Source organism: Anabas testudineus, chromosome 11 (assembly GCF_900324465.2).
Source record: "Anabas testudineus chromosome 11, fAnaTes1.2, whole genome shotgun sequence".
Classification (NCBI taxonomy): Eukaryota; Metazoa; Chordata; class Actinopteri; order Anabantiformes; family Anabantidae; genus Anabas; species Anabas testudineus.
The window spans coordinates 16,811,064-16,834,211 of NC_046620.1; the positions used below are offsets into that span (position 1 = coordinate 16,811,064).

At 38.7% G+C, this 23,148-nt stretch overlaps 1 protein-coding gene across 1 annotated transcript; it reads left to right on the forward strand.

Annotated features, from left to right (window-relative positions):
- The first annotated feature begins 1,570 nt into the window (after positions 1–1,570).
- Positions 1,571–21,443, forward strand: lpcat1 (lysophosphatidylcholine acyltransferase 1). Its single transcript, XM_026348825.1, has 14 exons — positions 1,571–1,797; positions 9,858–9,997; positions 10,273–10,487; positions 11,166–11,278; positions 11,518–11,578; positions 15,286–15,344; positions 16,851–16,885; positions 17,201–17,255; positions 17,468–17,550; positions 17,652–17,777; positions 18,351–18,504; positions 19,526–19,624; positions 19,698–19,839; positions 20,309–21,443. Exons 1-14 carry the CDS (start codon positions 1,720–1,722, stop codon positions 20,440–20,442), a joined length of 1,494 nt encoding a protein of 497 aa, XP_026204610.1. The 5' UTR covers positions 1,571–1,719; the 3' UTR covers positions 20,443–21,443.
- Positions 21,444–23,148: the final 1,705 nt, after the last annotated feature.

Here is a 23,148-nt window from a genome sequence, read left to right on the forward strand (position 1 = left end):
CAAGCAGAGACAGGGCTAAAATATTTCATGTATATTGGAGAAAATTGCTTTTCAGTCGTGGATATTAAAGATAACTGTGTTGCAATAATAAATTCTTTGGCTGAGTAATGTTTGTAGGTTATTTCACATTGGCTTTGTTTCCCTCTTGCTATTTCATCCTCAGCATTATATTAACAGCAGTCATATGATTATAACCAAAAACATCTTCTTATTTCCTAACCTAATTTGCGGAAGAAACAATTGTTAACTTTGACTTTTCACTCATCTATTTGCCTGTTGCAGCTGAGATTTCCTTCATCATTGCACCACATGAGGGAGCCAAAGTCTTTGCAGCATGAATTTAGGGCCTAACCGTCACCTGTTAATGATCACAACTTTTTTTTTTTTAGTGTTACCTACAGTTTTTGTCTCTAGATAACCCAGTGATCTCTACAAATCAGTCATTATCAAAACTCACAGAGGCTGGCCAGAATCTATTACCAGAGGCCCTGTGACAAACTAGGTATTTATCCTGAAATCTAGGGCCAAATTTAGCTTTTTAGTATCATTCCTGAAGGCAAAAAGATGCATGTTACAATACTGACACAATGTGACATGCAAACTGGTCTGTGTTTTTGAACAAACACTAAGTTTGCAGGTGATGGTGGAACAAGAAACAAAAGACAGACGTGTCTACCTAAATTATTACTTAAAACTTACTGAAAGTTTGTATAGTGAATTTCCTTAGGTAAAATATAAGTAAAGTAGGTAAAATATGTAAGTAAAATATACTGGTAATGAGCCATTGTTATTATTATTGAATTGCATGACATTGAAGCATATTAATAGGAATGAGCGTGTGGTAAAAGTTCCTATGGCATCTTTGTGACTCCAGAAATGTCACCTTACAAGAAGCATTGTAGATAATAATCAGTGCTTTGTTGTAACTAACCGCCAGTAGGACTATAATGACTGATCATTTTAAATGTAAACTGCAGACTTGCTGTACATTTTTTAGTGAGGAGTTGACAAACCACTCAGCCCAGGGGATCTGTGAAGATCTGTAGTTGAAATTGGCTAGATTGTGTCATCCAGAAATAAAAGACACAGACATCAGAAACTGATGGGTGGATCAAAACCACGGAGAGAAACTCCGCTTCAAATAGACACAAACCTCTCAAACACACATATCGCAGATAGCCTCGGAATTCCTATCACATTATCGGAATGTTTTACAGTACATGAGGGTGCATGTGTCTGTCTGTGATTAGAGGTTCAACTTCAAAAACGCGTGACATGCGTGCGTCCGAGTGCGCGCTTGTGTTCCACAGGTTTCCAGAGAAATTCGGTTGCCTTCAAAATAAAAGCTGAAACACGGTGCAGACACTAGTGCGATGTTTGTAAGTATACCAAAACTATATGGAATAGCTTAAAATAAATATGGAGAGAATATGCAGAAAAGACAAATAGGCAAATACAAAAATGTTTTGTATGTTTATTAAAATATTAAGGAACTTAATTCTGAAATTGCGGAAGTAGCATCGTTTGAGCTCAGGTTAGCTTGAAACCGAGCTCAGCTCTTCTCCTCCTCCTATCCACGCTTCATCAGTTCCTCCTGAAGTCAGTGGGGGAGAGCAGTGTGAAAGAAAACACACGTCTAACATATAAAACAACCAATTCAGTGGGGCTTAGGCTTTTGTTTTCTTTTCTTTTCACATTGGGGTATCGAGTCGTCCGAAAATGAACAGTCGTTCCTCCGAAGTTCGTCGAAACCCCTTCGTCCACGAGCTGAAATTCACCTTGACAGAGAAAATAAAGGTAAGACAGTTAATATAATGAACGGTAAATTAATTATCTATTATTAAATATGTTATTTGTTCATCTCAAACTACTGTCATGTACACTGTCCAAGCTGTGCGTCCACAGTGTCTGTGCTGAGTAACGTTACACTGCAGGACACAAACTTTAGGAAAACAGGTTTTCTGACTGTAGATCGTAACAGTGGAAAGAAATGACCTTCGTCATTTGATAGTCTACTAAAATACATAGCACGTTTACTTCTCGTAGACTCTTGATATTTTTGTCCCACGAACCTCCTGCTGGAAAATATTTTATAGTTTTGAATCTATAATTATTATTATTAAGTAGATCTCAGTGGAGCTCTCTCAACAGAGATCAGTAACCGTGCAGTCCCATATGTAGCTTGGGAAGCAAACATTTATTTCTTCTAACAGATTATTATTTTTTTTTTCTTTTATCATCCACATGTAACCTCAACACGCCCCTGTTTGGTCCATTGTGACTGTTACATGATACTTGTGGTGTCATTTTTGGACCAGCCACTACCCCACATTTCCCTGAATCAGTCTACAAAGGCAGTGCTGGTTCTTGATTGAATTTGCATGTCAGACATTTGCATTCGATTTTAAGCGACGCACCTGCAGATAATGGGAAGGTTTTCTACAAAATGCAACTGACACCCACACATTATTTTATAATGCTGCTGAACTGTCATATTGACACAAGCTAATTAGAGTAACATGCACTTGACTTCCTCCCACGTCCTCCCCTCGGTCAGACTACACTTCTGTTTCTAGTGGTTGGTTTGTAGCCATCCAATTGAATGCTTGTTTACACTTGAGTGTTAGTACAGAGGTGAGCAAGCATACAGCTAACCAAGTTCCTTGTGTACTCGGATAGTCCTCATTAGAATGGATCAGTTTTCACGATGGCATAGCACGAGTGACTAATGTTTTGGGTCAGGTTTAAGAAGGTGTCTATGATCTGTCCAGGCACATATGGACATTGTGCTGGCTCTGCCACTGTTAGTGCAGCTACATCTTAAATCAACTGCTTGATTTAATTTCTCTGGTAGAGGACAGCACTCAGGCTGAAAAACCTTGTCATCAATCATTCTTACCGAATGGTAGGATCTGCTGACAGCATGAATATTGTGGACACTTGCTTCTAATACATCTGACTATCCAGCAGCTGAATGTAGCTAAAGTTCAATGGAAATAAGTAACAAAATGCTGTTCTGTGAAAGTGTGTTTCAGTTTTTGCAGTTACAGTCAGTTAAGAGGAGGAAGTGCACTCCCTCTCCTCTTCAGCAGCAGGATTACCAGTTTCCCCATAGCCCCAGGTCCCATATGCGTTTTCTTTTATTCATAGCAGAATAGGAAAAAATACAATGCACAGTCCACAGTAAATCTGCTTTTATGTTGTGGTCATTGGTTTAAAACAACTGAGAAACACTGTAAACCTCAGCCTTGCCAACATGCTTTTAAAATTGTAAATGGTCTGTACTTATATTACATACCTTTCTGCTACTCAAAGCGTTTTACACTGCTCCTCATTTACACACACACACACACACACACACACACACATTTTTATCCATTTCAAAAACAATTAAAATTAGCCAGGGTGATTTTTAAAGAATGATCTACATTTTTGCATAGAGGCCTGTTATTAGCAATTATTACTTCTCTGCGTAAATCTCCTGATATGGCTGCTAATTCAAGTTAATCATTTAAAAGGCTAATTGATCATGAGAAAACCCTTTTTCAACTGTGTGGCACAGCTGAGAACAGTTGTGCTAATGGAGCAAACACGGGAGCATGGGTTTCTTTAGGTTAGGTTAGTATCTGAACATCAGCAGTTGTTGTTTAACAGGTTCCAGTAGGTACCAATAGCCAAAAGAAAGAACTTTCATTAGAGACAGTCAGTCTATTGTTGACCTGAAAAAAGAGGCTACTCAATGCTAGAAATTGTGAGGAAACGTAAAATTTCTTATCATGCTCTTAACTACTCCCTTCAGAGAGCAGCACAAACTGGCTCTAACAGAGACAGAAAAAGGAGTTGGAGGCCCCGATACACAACTGTGCAAGAAGTCAAATATCTGAAAGTGTGTAGTTTAATCCAAAGACATCTCACAGGTCCTTAACTGGCAGCTGCACAAAATAGTACACATCAAACACCGGTGTAAGCATCAACAGTGAAGAGGATACTTCAGGATGCTGGATCTATTGGCAGAATTGCCAAGAAAAAGCCGTATCTCAGACTGGCCTATAAAAACAAAAGACTGAGATGGGCAAAAGCACAGATACTGGACACTGGAATACTAAAAGAAGGTGTTGTCTACAGATGAGTTCAAGTTTGAGGTCTTTGGATCAAGCAGCAGAACATTTGTGAGGCGGACAGTGCTTAATACTTTTAGTCAAGCAAGGTGGGGGCAGCGTGATGGTCTGGGTGCTTTGGAGGTAGTAAAATACATAGTGTGTACACAGTGTGTGCACAGTGGAAGGGACCTTGAGGAAGGAAAGCTATTAAAATTCACAGCTAGAAGGCCTAAGGTCTGTCTGGCTAGTTGGCTATTTACTTAAGGTGTTTTTTTTTTGATGAAGAAAATGTTTAAATGTTTCCATTGATGTTGCAGTAGATTGTTCAGCTGAAACTTGTGTGTCTCAGTCAGGTGTGTTTCTCCACACATGTGCAGACTTGCATGCACTATTTTAGTCCCACGTAAACAAACATGAGCTCTGGCTAAGAACTATGTACAGTACATGATGACAAATGACAGGCCAGTTATACGAGACGTGTGTTAGCTTTTGAATCTGTGGGTTTGTACTGTATAGAGATAGTACATACTGTAAGCACATTCTTCCCCCAGGCTATTTGTCTTCCTGGAAATATATTTTCTAAGTTCCTTATGCTTGATACAAGCACATTTCTCTCCCTGGCAATTGGTTTTCCTGAAATATTTTTTCACTTAAAAATTAAAATCAGGAATCAGCAGCATTAAAGACCAGCTAGCTCAGCAAGTAAAACAGACAGACACATGGTAGTGCTGATTAAGCAGAGTCACACATAGCCGAACTGTGAGCTGTAAACAAATACATGGCTTCCAATTCCTCAGATAACAGAATAAATACCTGTAATATTCGTTTGAGTTGGAATGTTCAGAGACCGGATTTAGAGCCCTCTCAAATATCAATAAATATATCATGGCATTTTGGCATGTGGGTGGTGTGTAGTGTACACACATATATACTGTATATAGTTTATGTATAGTTTTTATTTTGTGCAACAGGTTCTACTAACCTTTGCATTTAACCCAGTGGGCTCAGTTCCCATGGGCTGTCCTTACTGCTTGCCAGACATACACTGACAATATGAAAAACTGTAGGTCAGGTTGAGTGCTTCGTATGCCCTCATGTGGAAATCAGCACACACTCTCTTCAGCTCATTCAAAAATAATTAGCCAAGAGCAATTATCCATCACTACAGGGCACAGAGCAGCTGAAAGTGAGCTGGGCCACATTTCACAGGGGAGCTGGATATTATAAGACGTGGCTATGGAAAGTAGGTAGTAGTGTGTCTGGAAACAGTGCAGCTCAGTGGAGCCCAGCAACTTCATCCATTTGAGGTTTCATGTTCAAGACGTGTTAGTGAAACAACAACAAAAAAAAAAAAGATGTGCCAGTGAAATCATCAGGATTACAGATTTATATTTGGGTGAGAAATGGTAAAACAAATTGTGGTAAATCTTTCTGTAAGATCCGTTTATTAAGGTAAAACAGATGGTTCCCTCCCTCTACTTTACCCGTACTTATACAGTTAATTAGTGTGTAGTTTAATTGGTGCTATACTGTATGTACAAGCAGAATGTGTTTGTGTACAAGTCTCAGGAGACAGTAGGACCACCATGGCTTCACAGAGACTTTTGGCTATTTAATAAGAGAATAGCTAAATGCCCAACAATTTCTTAAAACTTGAACTTGAAACATATTTGCTGCTTTTTTGTCTGTATAACCATTAGGAACAGCAGTAGTTAGGAGTAAAGTGTTTCCCACAGAATTGTATTTTACTTGTACTAGTGGCTGCCAACTGCACTGGGGTAGGAAGATTGGTGTACAGGGCAACATACTACAGTGAATTGGCTTATTTAATCTTAGTTTACCAAACATTTGTGACAAAGATGCTCAATATAAATAGTAAAAAAAATGTATTGTAGATCTGTGCAAAGCAGAAGAAAACTTTATATTAATCATATGGTACATGATTGTATTTACACATTTTTAACAATATATTCTCTATTTGTCTCTATGATCAATATCATCTTATTTTCCTACAGCTACAGCTCTAAACACAGAATAAGCTAAAAGTTGGTCTTGATTTATTGACATATAAACATTTTAACTGGGACATTCTGAAACTGATTAAAGATCAGCTGATGATTTTACTAGAGGAGACTCTAGAGACTACGTTTTAAGTGTTTTTGTAACTAAAGTATAGAGACACCCAGTTGTCTCTTTTTGTTCATAGGTTTCACCACATGATATGTCTTACCTCATGTAGGCAAGTAGTGTTGTTTCAAAGCCTGACCCCTCAGCATGTCATCAGTTGAAATCATGGAAGAATATTAGTTAACAATAGCTGATCTGAGCTTCAGTTTCACATTTGAATTGGAGACAGTGACAATTAGAAAAACTAGAATCTCCTACCTGAATGGTTTTATGTGTACTTTTTCTGTTCCTTTCAACATTTTAAGCAACATTTTTCATACAGTTTTTTAAATTAAATAAGAATTAACTGTAATGAAAACTGTCATGTATGTTCAATATTGTGCGTTTTTTCAATTAATTCATTCATATGATTGTATGAATAAATACATTTGGGGTCTGTGTTTAATGCTGTATGAAAGTTTGAAAACATGGGGCCTTGATATTGGACTGCTTTACAACCGGGTAACTGTGGTGATTTAGTAATAAATTTATTTTTCACATTAAATCTGTCACAGGTGTTGGGGAATACTGAACATTTAAACTGTATAAAACATTTTGTGAATCCAGAGGAAGCTGCATGTTCTGGATTGCTCCAAGTTGGATACGCTGCCTTAAGTAATATAATAATATAACATGTGAAAAAACGGCTTCAAAATAAATTGCCTCATTACACTGAGTTATAATGAGGCAAATGGTATCAGTGCCACTGCCACTTCCAGGCTTGTCTGCTATCACACTGTATAATAGCAGAGACTGACCGAGAAAGAGACCAGACGATAGTAAATCAGGCAGGTTTTTACGAGTTGGCAACAGACAGAAGCCAGGCGTTGTTACTGTTATAAGTATATAGAATTTAGAACAGCTTGTCTTGAACATAGCACTGGTGCTGCACGGTTGCTCTCATGTGTCTGACACTCATCTCCTGGTATGCATTAATGAGCATAGCATAGAAATCCCCAGTGATACTTTTCTTTGTTTTATTTCAACAAGATGCATTTTGGGGCGGCACATGGTGTATTGGTAAGCACTAGCACTGTCACATCACAGCAGGAAGGATGTAGGTTTGAATCAACAGATTAGCTGGGTCTTTTTCATCCTTTCTTAGGGTACTTTTACTTTCTCAGACATGCAGGTAGGTTAACTGGTGTCTCTAAGTTGCCCATAGGTGAACGGTTCTCTAACGCTAAATTGGTGAATGACGAAAAATCTTGTACAACTTGCAAATGTCAGCATTGTAAATTCTTTTGTTAGACCCTCTGCTACGCTGCAAAAAAGATTTTTTTAAAGACAAATTAAAAATAACTTTAATGATGTTAACAGATTTCTTCAGACAAACCCTATTTAGAGCCAGAAGAGACTAAGCTGTATGCCTTTCATAATAAGGGGATGTTCATCTCTTTAGTAGAGAACCCCTTAAGACTGTTTTGCCAAGTCATGCACAAAAGAAGAAGCTTTTCGTATTTTAGGTTATATAATGACAATGCATTGTATTCAAAGAAATGTTTCCATCGATCCAAAATGTGTGACACAAGTGAACCCAGCTGTTCAGTGTATTATACAGCAAATTATCAGCCTTGGATGGGCTTATACTCTCATAAAATGGTGTAAATTGCTCCCCTGTACCCCACCGTGACTCATTCTGATGCCACCTCCTGAGAAAATGTCAGTGGAACCTGCCAGATGGATTTGTTAAGCTGTTATGAGTGCACTGTGCACTAGGCATGAGGATGTGGCAGGGGCCAGGAGAGGCGATAAAGCGTCACAAATCACTCCTGTTACTGTTTATTTATTAATACACCCCTGTAGCATGCACATAGGCTCCTCCAGAGAGAGAAAAAGACAGGAATGAGAGAAAGGATGAGACAGGAAGGTGGTGGTTAGGGGTTAGATATAATTCCCCAGAGTGAAGACAAAAAGCACATGAATGCAAAGTAGGATGAACACAGTTGAAGGTGCAGCAGCATGATAAATGAAGGGGTGGCTGTGCAAATCGAGACAGGGAATGAACGACTGATGGATTGATAAGAGGAATTCCTGTGGGACTGGAGATTACTGTAAGGCAGGCCGGAAGGTTGATGAGAAGGGAATGTGGGAAGACGATGGAAGTGATGAAGAGATCGAGTGGGGGTTGGACAAGGGGGATGAAAGAAGCTTAAAATGTCACACATACATCTGAATTTACACTGGAGACCATGACCCCTTGACCCTGTTAGAATTCGCACCACATCTCTCTCATTACCCATTAATAGAAATGACATGACAGGTTAGTCAGACTTCTGATTTCTGCTGTGGCTTCAGTAAGTGAATTTCAGTGACAGGACTTAAACTTAGCTTCATACAGCATTTGTAGAGTTGCCATATCTCATTTCCTATCTTACTATTTATACAGAAAAATGTCACTGTTATGCAAAGGCAAATGACCTTGTCTGATATCATATCCCCATTTCATTCACCCACTTCAAAGTAAAACCTCATGCACTTTTATATGGAAAGTCAAGTTATGACTAAATCCGTATCCAGGCCAACAACTACTACTAGAGTGGCTGTGAAAGAAGGAGACTAATGAAGGATGTGTCCAGGACACACTTGATAAGTGAAGAAGTTTCAAACTGCAGCTGAGTTTGGAGAGGCTGTGCATACATTAACTACTGGTTGGGTTCTTCAAAAGTCAAAGCTCTATAGGGAAAGTGGCAAGAGAAAAAAAAAACATAAGGCATGTGGTAGACTCAAATTGAACTTTTGGCCATTAGACTCGATGCTGTGATTCGTGATGAACCCAGGCAATAGTTACTATATGTGAGCACTTTGATATTTTAAGCAACAACTTGGATGTTAACAAGGTCCAGTACATTTTCCCCTCATGTAGCAAACTTCACACTTTGGTAATATTGCAGCATAACAGTCTTAAAATTTGATTCAAGTTGTTGTTTTATTGATCTATGATGCTGCTGTACAACTCTTGCAGTGCTACTTGAGTAGCAGCAACATTCAACTCCCTTGACTGAACTCATGGCCAGCCCGTCATGAATGTAAATTCAATTTACGATCAACCACAGTGTTCATGGACTATAACATTTTTGAAGCTCGAAGGTCCAGAATGAAAATAAAGATGCAGCAGTCTATCAGTTAAACCTGAGTTGTACATCCTAGCTGTTCTCCCAATCTTCAGCTGAGGTTTGCTGAATAATAGGCTGTTTTCATTACAAAACAGAATGAAGACAAGCACTGAAACAAACACTAGAAAGGAACAGTAACATTAGAAGTTAGTTTTTAATAATATAGTGAATGTTGTAGATTTGTAATGTTTCAAACACAATCAAAAGGTCAAGGTTGTTTAACCAGAAAAGTGTGACTCTGTTTATATTTGATACATGATTGTTTGTTGCTTCAAATATCTTCTTCCCCTGACCCTGAAGGATATACAGAGATGTATAGGAATAAACACTATCCTAAAGATTTCAGTAGTTGTTGTTTGACAGTTTGCCAAGAAAAGACACTAAAGTCTTAACAGTGAGTAGTAGTTTGTGGAAATGTAGTGGAATGGTTCACAATTTTCTCCAATACACACTCTCTTCTGTGTCCTCTCTCCAGATAGGACTGATGTCAGTAACAGTGTTTCCTGTGCGGCTGCTGCTGGTGTCCTTCTTCATGCTGCTGGCGTGGCCCTTCGCTTTCACAGCCTCACTGGGTCGTTCGGAGTTTGTCATTGAGCCACAGTCATGGTGGAGGAGGTGTGTGTTACAGTGCTCTACAGCATGTGCTACTAAGGTTGCTATAGAACTACACAGAAATTCTGTAAATAACATAATGGCAACCAGATTAAAACATACAAGCTATTTTTATTATTTATTTTTATTGTCTACTCAAAACTATTTATATTCCTCCTGGAGTATTTTTTATAAATCCACAAGGTTTGTAGACACTGCACAGGGTTGGTTGGTTGATATCTCTGAACAAAAGATTTTAAACAACTAAACTTTGCTTCTACTCTGTGTATGTCTACCAGATTTATAGACCTGTGTTTACGAGCAATCATGCGAGCAATGTGGTTTTGTGGCGGTTTCCACTGGATCAAGGTGAAAGGACAACGTGCAGCACCTTCGGAGGTTCCCATCCTCACTGTGGCACCACACTCCTCCTACTTTGATGCCATCCCAGTTACCATGACCATGTGCTCCATTGTTGCTAAACTGGAAAGCAGGAGTGTTCCAGTCTGGGGCAGTGAGTAAAACACTTTACAAAAAGAAAGACAAGAAAGTGCAGTTATAACATACAGCATATGTTCAATTTGATGTACATAGTGATCCTATATAGGCTGTTGCTGACATACAGTGAAAAAATGCTGTGCAGTCAGAATGATGAGGATTTAATTTAGTTTTATACTCTTATAAGACTAATGAATCACTGTAGTATGTTGATCAAATACATTTAAATGCTGCACTTGTTTGGCTAAAAGTTGATGTTCTGTGAATAGTTTCAGGTTTTTTTATGCAATTACATTTTTTTAAACACTGACTGCAATAGTTAAAAATGCTGTTTTTCAAATTTAGGTGGCCTAAATTAAACCTTTTATGTTATGTGAAAAATTAGTTAGTTATGTGATGTAGAAAGAAGGCAAATATAGTACATAGTATATCAAGTTTTAAAAATACCTTTTACAGCATACATATTCTGTTGTTGAATGTTTGTTTTTAATTAATATGGGATATATTTTAACTACTATTCTCTTTGACCTCTGTTACTAAAAGTAATATGTGAGCTGCACCTGTCTTAAGATGACCTCATTAGTATAAACTTTGGTTAACAGCAGGAAACATATGTTTTGGAAACATTGTTGTTTCTTTTCTTGTTTGACACACATCCATAGACCTCTTCATCATTCTCCTCTATTCCTCCCAGCTCTCATCAGTTACATCCGGCCAGTGTTTGTGTTTCGGTCAGACCAGAGCTCCAGAAGAAAAACTGTAGAGGAAATCAAGCGGAGAGCACAATCTGGAGGGAAGTGGCCTCAGGTAATGTACATGAATATGCACATGAAGGCACCGACGCTCACACACACACACACAATGAGCTAGGCTGAACTCACACCATATGGGAAGTGAAAGGTGATACCATAAATACAGTGAGTTACATCACACAGGTGTAACTCGGTCACACAGATCAAATCCAAGTTGAAATAGTGAATCAAAGTCAAATGTATTTGTCTCTGTGTGTTTCAGTATACACAACTTAACACATATGTTTGTTCCAGATCATGATATTCCCAGAGGGGACGTGCACCAACAGATCGGGTCTCATTTTATTCAAGGCTGGTATGTGTTTGGTTTGGTTCTCTTCGGACTTTAGGCTAATCATGAACCAGGTTGAAGGTACCATGGGTGGATTTACTTGTCCTCAACAAAAGCAGTATAATCTTAGGATATATGTATTTATTCTTTGTAGACTGAAAGAAAAACCATCCTAGCCAGTCTCTTAATAGAGCTATGGCACTAGCCAGATAGGCTTTTTTTTATGATTTTGTAGATTTGCCCAGTTTGTTAGTTGATCAGTCTACCACCTTGCTCCTGACTGAAACATCTCTGTTAATCCATCCACTTTGTACTTTGTGTACAGTCAGATTGCAGTGGCAGCAGGCTAAGCAAGTAGGTAGCCCGGCCTGTAGACAGTCTGTAAAGACAAATGTAGGAAGACATTACCTCACCCATTCGTCTGCATTAGAACTGGTTTAAAGCCCAGAGTTTATGGTTGGTAGTCTTTTCCAGGACCTTCCAAAGCGATTTAATATTCTGGCTCATTATAGATCAGTGAATAAACAGAAGCTCCAAAACTCAAACTGCAACGCAAACTGTCAATCAGGACCCACACAGCCTTCTATGAGCCAAATTCAAATTCTTTTAATGGGTTATATCTTCCAAAATTACCACTAGAACACTTTTCAGAGGGCCCCAACTAAGCATTTCCAGGGAGAAGCTGATGCTTCTTTAATCCGGGCCACGATTTTTCAGAGTCGGGTGCAGTCAATGGCTCTGCACAGGCTTCAGCCTCCAGTTGTGCCATACGTGTCCACACATTCCTTTACTAAGTAAAAATGTTGCTGCTTGCTGCTTCTCCTGGGAGATTCCAAAGCTTTTGGCTTTCTGGCTAAGGTCAAGCCCAGAGACTCACGCATGGAGGATTTACCTGAAGAACTCCTGACTGAAGGCACAGAAGGCTTCCCAATGAAATGCTTGAACCACCTTCTCTTTTGACTTGAAGCAGTACCTACTCTATTCTTAGCACTCTTCTTTCTGAATCTTAGAGATGAAACAGATTTTGGGCCACTTGTACTTCCAGTCTCAGTCCTTGGTCATGCCCTTACATGAGGGTTTGGAAAATAGCCCATTAAGACTTTGTTTAGATTACGAAACCACTGTATTTTGTTCAGTGGCTACAGATGGTAGATTTCAAAACTAGTCTGCTGCCTAAAGTCCAAATTAGAGTTATTATCCTTCAGAGCAGTGTATACAATAATTGCACCAACCACAGCTCAGCACATTATTTGGTTGTGGTTGTTGGTAATTTCCAGCCAAGGGTGTGTCTGTGTGTTCAGAGAGACTGTGTGTGATCACTTTGTACAGTATTCATTTCATTCAGTGTGCGTGCACTTGTAAATTATTATTTATGCATGGAGTTGTCTGCATAGCTGACAACACCAGGTGTAGACATCTGGGCAAGGTTCAGTGTTTTGTTAAAGGACACCTTAACAAGAACTGTTGCACCTATCTTTTAGGGCTTATTTTTCTGTTCACCTTGTGTGTATGTGTGTGCATATGCGTTATATGTTAGGCTGTCGGACATTCTGCCCTGCCTGCTCTGTCTAATCCCCTTTCTTCCACTCTGTAGTTCTGTCATTCCCAGTAAGCCCTGCTGATCACACCCTGTCCTGCTGTGGTTGTGTATGTGTATCTTTGTGTTTGTCCAGTTTGATCTGCCTGGTGTGTGTTGCCAGTTCTCTCTGGATGTGTCTCCTCTAGTTATATCTATTCACTGCTCCCAGCACAACAGAGTAACCGTGTGTGTGTCTGTGTGTTTTAATGTGCATGGTGCCACTTTTGCATGACCTACTCTGCTGACACCTCCAGCCTTTCGCACTTATTCAAAAGGCCTTTTAATAGAGATGTCACTTTCATCTTCACCCTTTCGTGCCTGTCTGTACTTGTACTATTTGTCAGAGCAGGCTCACTCTATTGCTTTTTTTATATTCTCTCATATCATACGCTGTGTGCACAATTATTAGGCAAGTTATTGCCTGTTCAATGATTATTGAACAAATGCAGTGCTCTCTGTCAATCCAAAATGTTAATAAACCTCAAACCTGAATATTTAAGGAAGTAAAAGTGAGGCTTTGCCTTTCCTAGGAGAATATCTATGTGTGCAGAGTTATTATGCAACTAAATGAAAAACAGAAAATGTCACAGCTCAATTGTATTTTTCATCTCTTGAAGTTAAAACAATGAAACAACTCAAATTTTACAAATAAACATTTCTGACATAAAACAAAAAGTCACCAATAAAGCCACTCTTCTTTTCAATAACACGGATAACCCTTCCATTCATAGAGTCTGTCTGTTTCTTGATCTGTTGATGGTCAACTTTTTGACTTTTTGCTACCACAGCCTCCCAGACACTGTTCAGGGAGGCTGTTTTCCTTCACCTTAAAACCCATTTAAGAAGGGCCCACAAGTTCTCAATAGGTTTAAGGACAGGTGAGGAAGGGGGCCATGTCATTATTCTTTCACCTTTAAGGTCTTTATTGGCTAGCTACACAGTGAAGTGTGTACTTTGATGCATGTGATGGAGCATTGTCCTGCATAAAAATCAGTCTTCTTGAAAGATGCAGACTTTATCCTGTACCACTGCTTAAAGAAAGTGTCTTCTAAAAACTGACCATAGGTTTGGGAGTTGAGTTTGAGTCCATCTTTAACCCAAAAAAGATCCAACCAGCTCATCTTTAATAATACCAGCCCATCAAATCCGTCAAGAGTCACTCTCATCTCAGATATTTCTTGGCCTAGTGTTGAAGTTTCAACGTATATGTCTTGTTCAGTGGTGGTCAGGTTTCAGCCTTCCCTACCTTGGCTATGTCTCTAAGCATAGAACACTTTGTATTTAAATAGACAGCATTGGAGCTTAATGGGTTCCTGATAGCTTCATGTTTGATCCTTCTCAAATCTTTGGCAGTTAACTTGTGTCTTTTATATCCTTAGGCCACACACTACCTCATTAATCAAATACATATCATCAATTTTATACAGTTTGTTGTCAGAAATATGCCTAAAAATAATTATATGGTCAAAATACCCACTTGCCTAATAATTGTGCACACATTGTATAAAATACCAATATTAAATTAAACAAAATATAAGCATATTAGTATAAAACACAATTTCACACACATTAAAGAAAGTTAGTAACCAAAGAAGAAGTCCAGGAGTTGGTCAGCTACAGCTGTCGCTGTTCTTGAGCTAATCAGGTCCACAGATGCTCCACACTCACTCACTTGTTACAGTCAATAACAACAAGAGCACAAATTTGCAAACCAGCAAGTGACTATATCTCTGTGGCAAACAAAATACACACCTGCTCCCCTCATATTTCACTGTGTTGACTGTTGAAATTGGCAAATGATTGGAGTGGAGAGGAAAAACTCCCATTTAAAGGAAGAAACCTCCAGCCGAATCAGACCAAGGATACCTACAGAAACATACACAGAGAGACAGAGAGAGAGACAGGAGGAAGCACAACATCTCCACACAGATGCTGATTTTCTATTGTATTCAACTCTGTTAAAATCTGTCAAAAGTCCCAGTGACTAAAAAAGTATTGTAATTTGGCTTTTGCTAATAATATCCCATAAAGTAATAAAAATGGATCAAATACTGGCAATTTATAAATTGTTAGTAATAATATAGTTCTTGATACATTTGATTTTTTTTTCTACTGTCCTCTCACCACCTATCTCCACTGTTGTCTTTCTCAGGTGCTTTCATACCTGGACTCCCAGTCCAACCCGTGGTGCTACGCTACCCAAACAAACTGGTAAGTACCCTACATCCACTCTGTCCCTTTCTCTTCAACTATTTTGATAGCTGGTCAGTATCTGTAACCTTGGGTGTAGTGTGACTCCACCCTTACATACACTGTGTACACACACCTGTGATGTGATGGTTTCTTTCCCTCACGTTAATATGTGTTCCTCTTGTGTAAAGGATGATATTTCATCCCCCCTTTTCTCTCTCACTCTCTAGCACACACACACACACTTGTTTTACTACAGTTGTGAGGACTCAATTGTGCATTCCCTAGACCTTTATCCTCACATTAAACATTGCAGCTAAATGCCTAACTCTTATCTCTATGTAACCTAAACCTAATTCTACACCTAACCCTAATACCAAGTTTTGACCCTCAAACTGCCCTTTGAAGCCAAAATGTCCTCACAAGAATGGCATCTAACTAAAACATGTTCACACAACTACATAAACACATGAACATACACACACACACAACCACACACAGAGGTGTTATGTCTCTTTCTCCTCACTCTCTCATGAATTATGCAGTTCTTATTACCTACTTTTTCTTTCCTCCTTTGTCAGTGTTTGCCTTTGTGCTGAGTTTAGTCACTGTGCTGACTTTAGTGACAACGTGGCAGCACAAGGCAGTGGAGCAAGTGAGGCAAAGAAAATGTGAATAAACTGCACTACCAGGGGGAATTGTCTTCAGTTCGTATTTTCCTCTCCAGAATTTTTATTTCTACACCACCAGACATTTTCCACCCTATCTATTTTCATCTGTTCATAGTGCTTTGTTGGCCTTCTGCAACTGGAAATCAAATTAACAATGACACAAAGTACAGGTTGTGTCAAAATATGTTCAACTATCTTGATCCATATACAACAATGCCATGAATGTCTTCCTTTGGCCCGTTGTACATGCAGTGTCATACTTTACCATGTGAACTGTGTTCACGCATGTTATTTGGCTTCCCAGAAAATAATTATTGTTGAATTTATACTTAAGGCAGTTTATTTTTTGCATTTTTATTGATAGCAGCTGAGGGCAGACAGCACAAAACTAGCTGTGATGTTGACTTACCATTTAACACTACTCTTGCTCCCTACAGATACTTCCAAACAAGAAGCAGTAATAATAATAGTAGTCTGCTAAGAAATAGCAATGTATATGCCTGTGTTGTCAGCTCTTTTGGTCAGTTGGTTGGAAAAGAATTAGTGCACTGATTTGCTAAGCTGAATAGCCAGTGAGTTTGGTCTCTTTCACCCACTGAGTCTGCTGCTGATTCAACATGCTGAATTGGCTGAAAAGCCATTGACAGTGGTCTGTCAATGGTGCAGGACATACCGCAAAAGCAGATGCCTACCGATGGCACGACATTGGCTGACAGCTGTCCACTGGTAGCAGTATGATGAATTTTAGGAATTTGATAAAGTGACTGTTTTTTCAGCTGCCCTATATAGCTACAGACACATACAACTGAAGTGTTTGTGTGTTTATACTGAGCCTTTTTTTCCTTACTCACCACAGGATACTATTACATGGACATGGCAAGGTCCCGGAGCGTAAGTGTTTCCATCTTTGCCTCACAAACACACGCACACACACAAACACACACATTCACACTCACACACTCACACACACACACACACACACACACACACACACACGCACACACGCACACACATAGAGCTTCTACTGCCCTCTGCTGTGCATAGTTAAAATTAACTATTAATTACTTAGTTTCATTCACTTAAAACAAGGCTGTAGGCCATTGTCTATAAAGTACCATATGTTCAGTCCTGTCTTCATCCATCATATTGTTTTATTCTAGCTCTCTTTTCATGTACACACACGAAGCTAGTTCTTCTGTTTTTCAGGTTCAAGATCTTATGGCTCACTCTGTGCCAACTTCATAATCCTGTGGAGATAGAGGTGAGTGTTTCAGTAAGCCACATGTCAATAAATCTGCTTTTATTTGCCACAATGTCAAGAGTTTTTGCAATTAAAGAACTATCAGTTTAAAAGAAACGATTCTGGTTATCCATATAATGCATATTATTGCTAAGTCTATATTTATTATATAGCAAATCCACACAGTTCACAGCAACAAAGACTAAGTCAGTATTCTCTCTCTCTCTTGTTAGTATTTACCAATTTACACTCCATCAAATAAAGAGAAAGAAAACCCTGCTCTGTTTGCCAGTAACGTCAGAAAGATAATGGCCAAGTAAGTGTGTGTGTGTTTGTACAAGTGTCTTTTATCTGCTTGCTTTCTATCCTCACAAAACACACAGACATAACTTTAAGCCTTCACCCCCCCCATAACAGGGCGCTGGACGTGCCACTCACAGACCTCTCCTTTGATGACCGTGAGATCATCCTATCTCAGGGCCCACTGGGCATTTATGACTACCGCAGCCTGTTGGAGTTCAACCAGTTGGTGCACTGCTTAGGGTGAGATGAGGGGGACTGGACTGACTTGTTGGACTGGGTTGAGGGTGGGTCTTATGGTAGACTTAGTGGCAACAGAGGTGAAGAAACACTGACGCATTATGGTGGCGGAACTGAAACTCAGACCCAGGGACAAACTGTAATTTCTTTGTTAAGATTAATATCTAAATCTAGCTAGCTATCTAGCTCTAAAGTGGTAATTCTGCTGGTTTGTGATTAAGGATGTCAGTACCTGTTTTTTCTCATTTAAGTACAGAAATGTTGAAGTCCCATGTCTCATACACTTAACATGCTGTATGTGCCATTTTAGTGATTTGGCTTCTAATAATGAGATGTTCTCCTAAATATTGTAAATTATATGTGAATTGCAATAATATAACTATTTATATAACTGTTAAATCAAACTGTTGTCGAGGAATTCATCCAGTTTAGATAAAGATAACATCTTTATCAGAGAAAAAGTAGTAGTCAGATCAATCAGATCAGTCTTCTTTGTTTCAACCATGTTTCCATATGGCACAGTAATATGATTTAAAAAAAAAAAATAAAAATTTCTGCTCAAATTTGTCGTAACAGATTAAGAGCAGGAACCACAGACAAAGTGCTCGAGGAGCAGGTCAGAAGAGCTAGAAAGCTGCACCGGGAAAGACTGGGATTGGAAGACTTCGCCCAGTTCCTGAACCTGCCTGTTACAGACACACTCACACAAGTCCACAGCCTCTTCAACGAGGTATATGCAAATTGACTTTGAACTAGATTGAGTGTAAATGGAGTTTAATGAAAACAATGATGATATGATTATATAATCACAATACAACAAAAAGAACTGTGTAAAATAGACACACATTACCCCACTTTTCAGATCTCTGCACTGGCTTCCTGTAGCTGCCGGCATCAGGTTCAAAGATCACAGAGTGGTCAACTTAACAGCTCTGGCTTACTTTGCACTTATAACCCATAAAACTGAAACAAAAGTTATTTTCCTTGGCTTAGATATTTGCTTGATTTGTACCTCACTTGTAAGTTGCTTTGGATAAAAGGCGTTAAGGCAAATAACTAAATGTAATGTTAATGTATAGGCTATAGGTTAAAACCTCAACCTAGCAACGCCCCATATTATCTGGAACTTAACGGCGCCTTTGCCTGTTGATGTCAGCAGCTCAGATCAGCTGTTATTGTAAGTGACTTGCAATAATAGCTGTGAAACCAAAATGTTACTAATGTTGTGTGTGTGTTTGTGTTTTACAAGTCTATGAAGAAACGCAACACTGATCTCTGTAAACCCAGAGATTGTGTGTGATGTATCAACCATTGCACTGTAACAGTGATGAAAAATCTGTGGAATAGAGACTTTTCTATTACAACTCTAACAAGATGAGATTCTCCCAGTTAAAGATTTATTTATATTGTGCCAACAAATCATTCATATCAACTTTTAGTTTCAAATCAATCAGTGACTTAAGATTAGGAGCAAGAAGCAATTGGAAAATGTACCAAATGTACCAAAGTCAGTAGGCTATATTTGTAAATATTTAATCAGCATGTCATATTTTCTGTTGCTCTGTGAGGTATTGTACAGTGTATTTACACTAGGTGTAAAAATCTGACATATTGAATCCAGAAACCTTGTTAATGCCAAAACCTCTTTATCCAGTTGAGTTTACACAGTTTCAAAATTGCTGCAAATATTCATTTTATATACAGGAGGATCATATTTGCTTCCTACTTATACTCACTAATTTTTTCAACAGCATGGAGATGGACAGATAGACATCAGACATTACCTTATTGCTCTGTCAACAGTTCATCGGCCATCCAAGTCAGTGGAGACTCTCAAAATGGCTTTCAAGGTGAGCACATTTAGAACTGAATCTGGTTTGACATTTTTAAAATCACTGCATAAAACTAGATGTTGTGGTACAGATGTATGAAAGTGAAGAGAATGGACAAGTCCTACAGGAGGAGCTAGCCACCATCTTGGAAATAATGCTCGGAGTGAAGGAAGTGGAGCTTTCAAGGCTGTTCTTAGCACTTGGTAGACATGACACAGGGAAGATAACATATGGTAAGACCCATTGTTTGTCACAACATTCAGTAAATGAACTGCAAAATGTTCTAACATTAGTTAAAAATAACCAGATTAATTGTGATTCCTTGTTACAAATGCAAACCACGGTAGAGATGAATGGCAGCATTTATCCGTGTGTCCTCGCTTTCTTCATGCTGTCACACAATTGATTTCTTCTTGGCTTTGATGTCTTTTGCCAGGGTTTTTACATTCAACATCTTGCTTCTGTAGAAACTGTCACAGCCTTTTGGTGCACACAGTGTCTCCTTTTACCATAAAACAGGCAGATTTCCCCATCTGCATGTAGTGTAAAATACAGATGAATACAAGTTTTCTTTCAGGGCACTTTTACTAAAAAATGAAAAAACTAATTACATATAATCTAATAATGTGTAACTCTAACATTCATTGATGCTTGCAGAAATAAAAAATTTCACAATTTTCTACATATCTTCCCTTTTACCAGATGAACTTCATCATTTCATAGAGGAGCATCCGCACATTGTCCATGACTGCCTTGATTTCAAAGACGGCCCACACAGATTCCACATCAGCCAGCCTAACAGCTGCAATGGCCAGAGCCACAAAAAAGATGACTGAATGATGGACCTGAGATATCCAAACACTTTATTTAACCTCTCTGTCTGATGTAACAGCATTGCCAAACACATCAGCTTGTCTGCTACGCTGTGCCTTTACACATAGAGAACGTAGAGGAGGAAGAGAATGTTAAGAAGTGTAAGGGTGGATTAGTGCAACAAAGATTTATGACAAACTTCTACCCCCTCTGTTTTAGTCCTTATTGATGAACATGCTTTTAATGATCTTCAGATATATTGTTTTAAAAGTTTTTTCTTGACAGATATTTAAGACATTTCGTTAAAGTTAGGAGGTGTGAATTTTTTAGCCCTGCTGTTGACTTTGCATTAAAGGTTAGTATTGATGATCTCGTAATTTTTTACTTTAAGCAGCCATCTCACTGCCACTGGGCAATTCAGCCCAAGAAACCCTGCAAAAAAAAAAAAGAAAGAAAGAAAGTGTTGACATCGACGACTGTTAAAGTGACATTATTTATCAAACATTGTGGAATTACTGCTCAGGAATCACTGGCTATCAGTTAAGCCACAAACTGCTAAAAGTAGGACCAAATATGCATGACAACCTTCAGCCATATCAGCCATGTAAAATTATTTATTTTAATTTCAGAGACACCTGATCAGCATAGGATGACTTCTGACACTGCCTTCTAACGTGACTCTATTTTGATTGGTGTTTGACCATGTTTTTTTGCAATAACATAATAGCTGGTTTGGCAAAATTATATTTTGGTACTGATTTCCATACTAGGTTTTTGGCCACCTCCAGGTCTAACTTATGATTGACACAAGTTAACTTTTTACAAGTTAACTTTTTACAGAAGTTACTAACACATCTTCAGTTTAAGCCTCTGTGCATATCTTGGCTGATCTCAGATGGTTTGCTCAGGACTGACACTTTTTGTTCCTTATGACTGCAATGACCCTGTAATATCTAATATCTCAATAGGTGATGTAAATGTGGGAATCAAAGCTTTATTTTACAAATAAAATTATTTCAGTTTTTTTTGTCTCCTGTTGTTTTCCCCACTAGGTGGAGCTCTGCTTTCACACATATACATCTAGCAGGTTTTACTTACTTGACTCTATCAACCTGACCTGCAGCATTGATTGTGTAAGAATTCTGAAACCACTGAAGCTCTTATTGTTAAAGATAAATTTAGATATTTAGATACACAGCAACATTCTGTTCATATAACCTGTGCTCATATTCTTTGTTTTTGCTCTGATCACACTTCTTCAGGCACTACCTACTGTACCTGCTGTTGCTTTCATAATAGCTCATCTCTTCCGAGCCCACATGGTGGTGCTAGCTCCCTAAGTAATACACCCCAGAGAGGCCATGCACCACTGCCCACCTGATGGACAGGAAAAGCATTACCTCATCCCTTTCTTTCATTCCTTCAGGTAAAAATAGACAGATTAGGCCCAGGCTTTGATGAGAGAAACCTTCAGAGGAGGTGTGGAAGCAGAGAGAGGGATATAGGTGGAGGAGAGAGACTAAATGGATCGTTCTGCTCCAAATCCAATTCCTAATAGCTGGAGGGAGGATGGGTGGGAGGAGGGAGAAGAAAACAGTCACAGAAAGAGGAGAGGGGGAGTGTAGATATCACGTCTAACAATTAAGACCTGCCTTCGGGGTCTAAAGAAGAAACTTTGTTGAGAACACATAGACTGTAAATTGCTCATTGAGCAGCGCCTCTCTGCAGTCTCCCTCAGATACTCGTGCCTCAAAGGAATCTGCCATAAAAGACAGCAGCCCACAGCCCACCATATAGGGGGGCTGGAATCTGTTCACAGTATTCAGAGATCCATCTTAAGCCATCATCTTAGCCAAGCAAAGCAACCCCCCCCCCCTACAGTAACAGTAAGCACAAACCTGGATCTAACATCACAGAACATCCACTAGAGATCCCATGTGGTAAATGTACTTTGCAGGGTGAAGAATCCAGCTCTACTAGCAGTTGTCTTATTGTCTTTTTGTTGTACTGACCAAGTGGATGAGCTTCTTGATAGTCTATGTTTGCCCCTCTGAAAATATTCAAAGTCCAGCATGTGTTTAGTACAGGATAATAACAATAAAAGTTCAATCCAGTCTGACCTGTGGACTGAAGGGTACATTCACCCCACGGCTAGTTGTACGGTTGCCGGGAGTGCATGGAAAGACTGTGGAATAAATCGATTGGTAAATGTAAATTATGATTTGTTCAAAAAATATGTTATGTGGTAATTGCTAGATAAAATGTAGCCAGAGAAGTCAAACCATCAGGATAAATGGACAGTCAAGTACTCACAAATGTGTAGCTTCTGAAATATAAGCCAAAATTAATAAATAATTAAGAGTTGTAGTAGAGACAATCCTGACATACTGAAATGAAACTGAAAAACTAGCTATAATAAAGCAATAATGGGTGGAACATCACTAAAAGTGACCAATAAATAGCTAGTAATGACTAAAAATTGAAGTTGTAAGCTTAAAGTACTCAACAAATGGTTCAGATTGCTCGAAAGTACAAACAATGAAATAAATAAACCTTTAGCAAAAGTACTGATTGACTTTAAAGCAGAAATAAATCACTGCCAATATAAATAATCCCTTATTTCATTTCAAAGTGCATTCACAATCTTTTGTTATACTAAAATCAACTGTTTATGAATTCTTTTTTAAGGACTAATTGATTTTAGATCTCAATGGTAGCTATTTATTTTT

What these genes read in the sequence shown, in the direction of transcription:
- lpcat1 (XM_026348825.1), top strand. Translation starts at nt 1,720, where the DNA reads ATGAACAGTCGTTCCTCCGAAGTTCGTCGAAACCCCTTCGTCCACGAG. An exon ending in CTCTCAAAATGGCTTTCAAG is followed by an intron (nt 19,625 to 19,697) that starts GTGAGCACATTT and finishes GTTGTGGTACAG; the next exon opens with ATGTATGAAAGTGAAGAGAA. An exon ending in CACAGGGAAGATAACATATG is followed by an intron (nt 19,840 to 20,308) that starts GTAAGACCCATT and finishes CCCTTTTACCAG; the next exon opens with ATGAACTTCATCATTTCATA.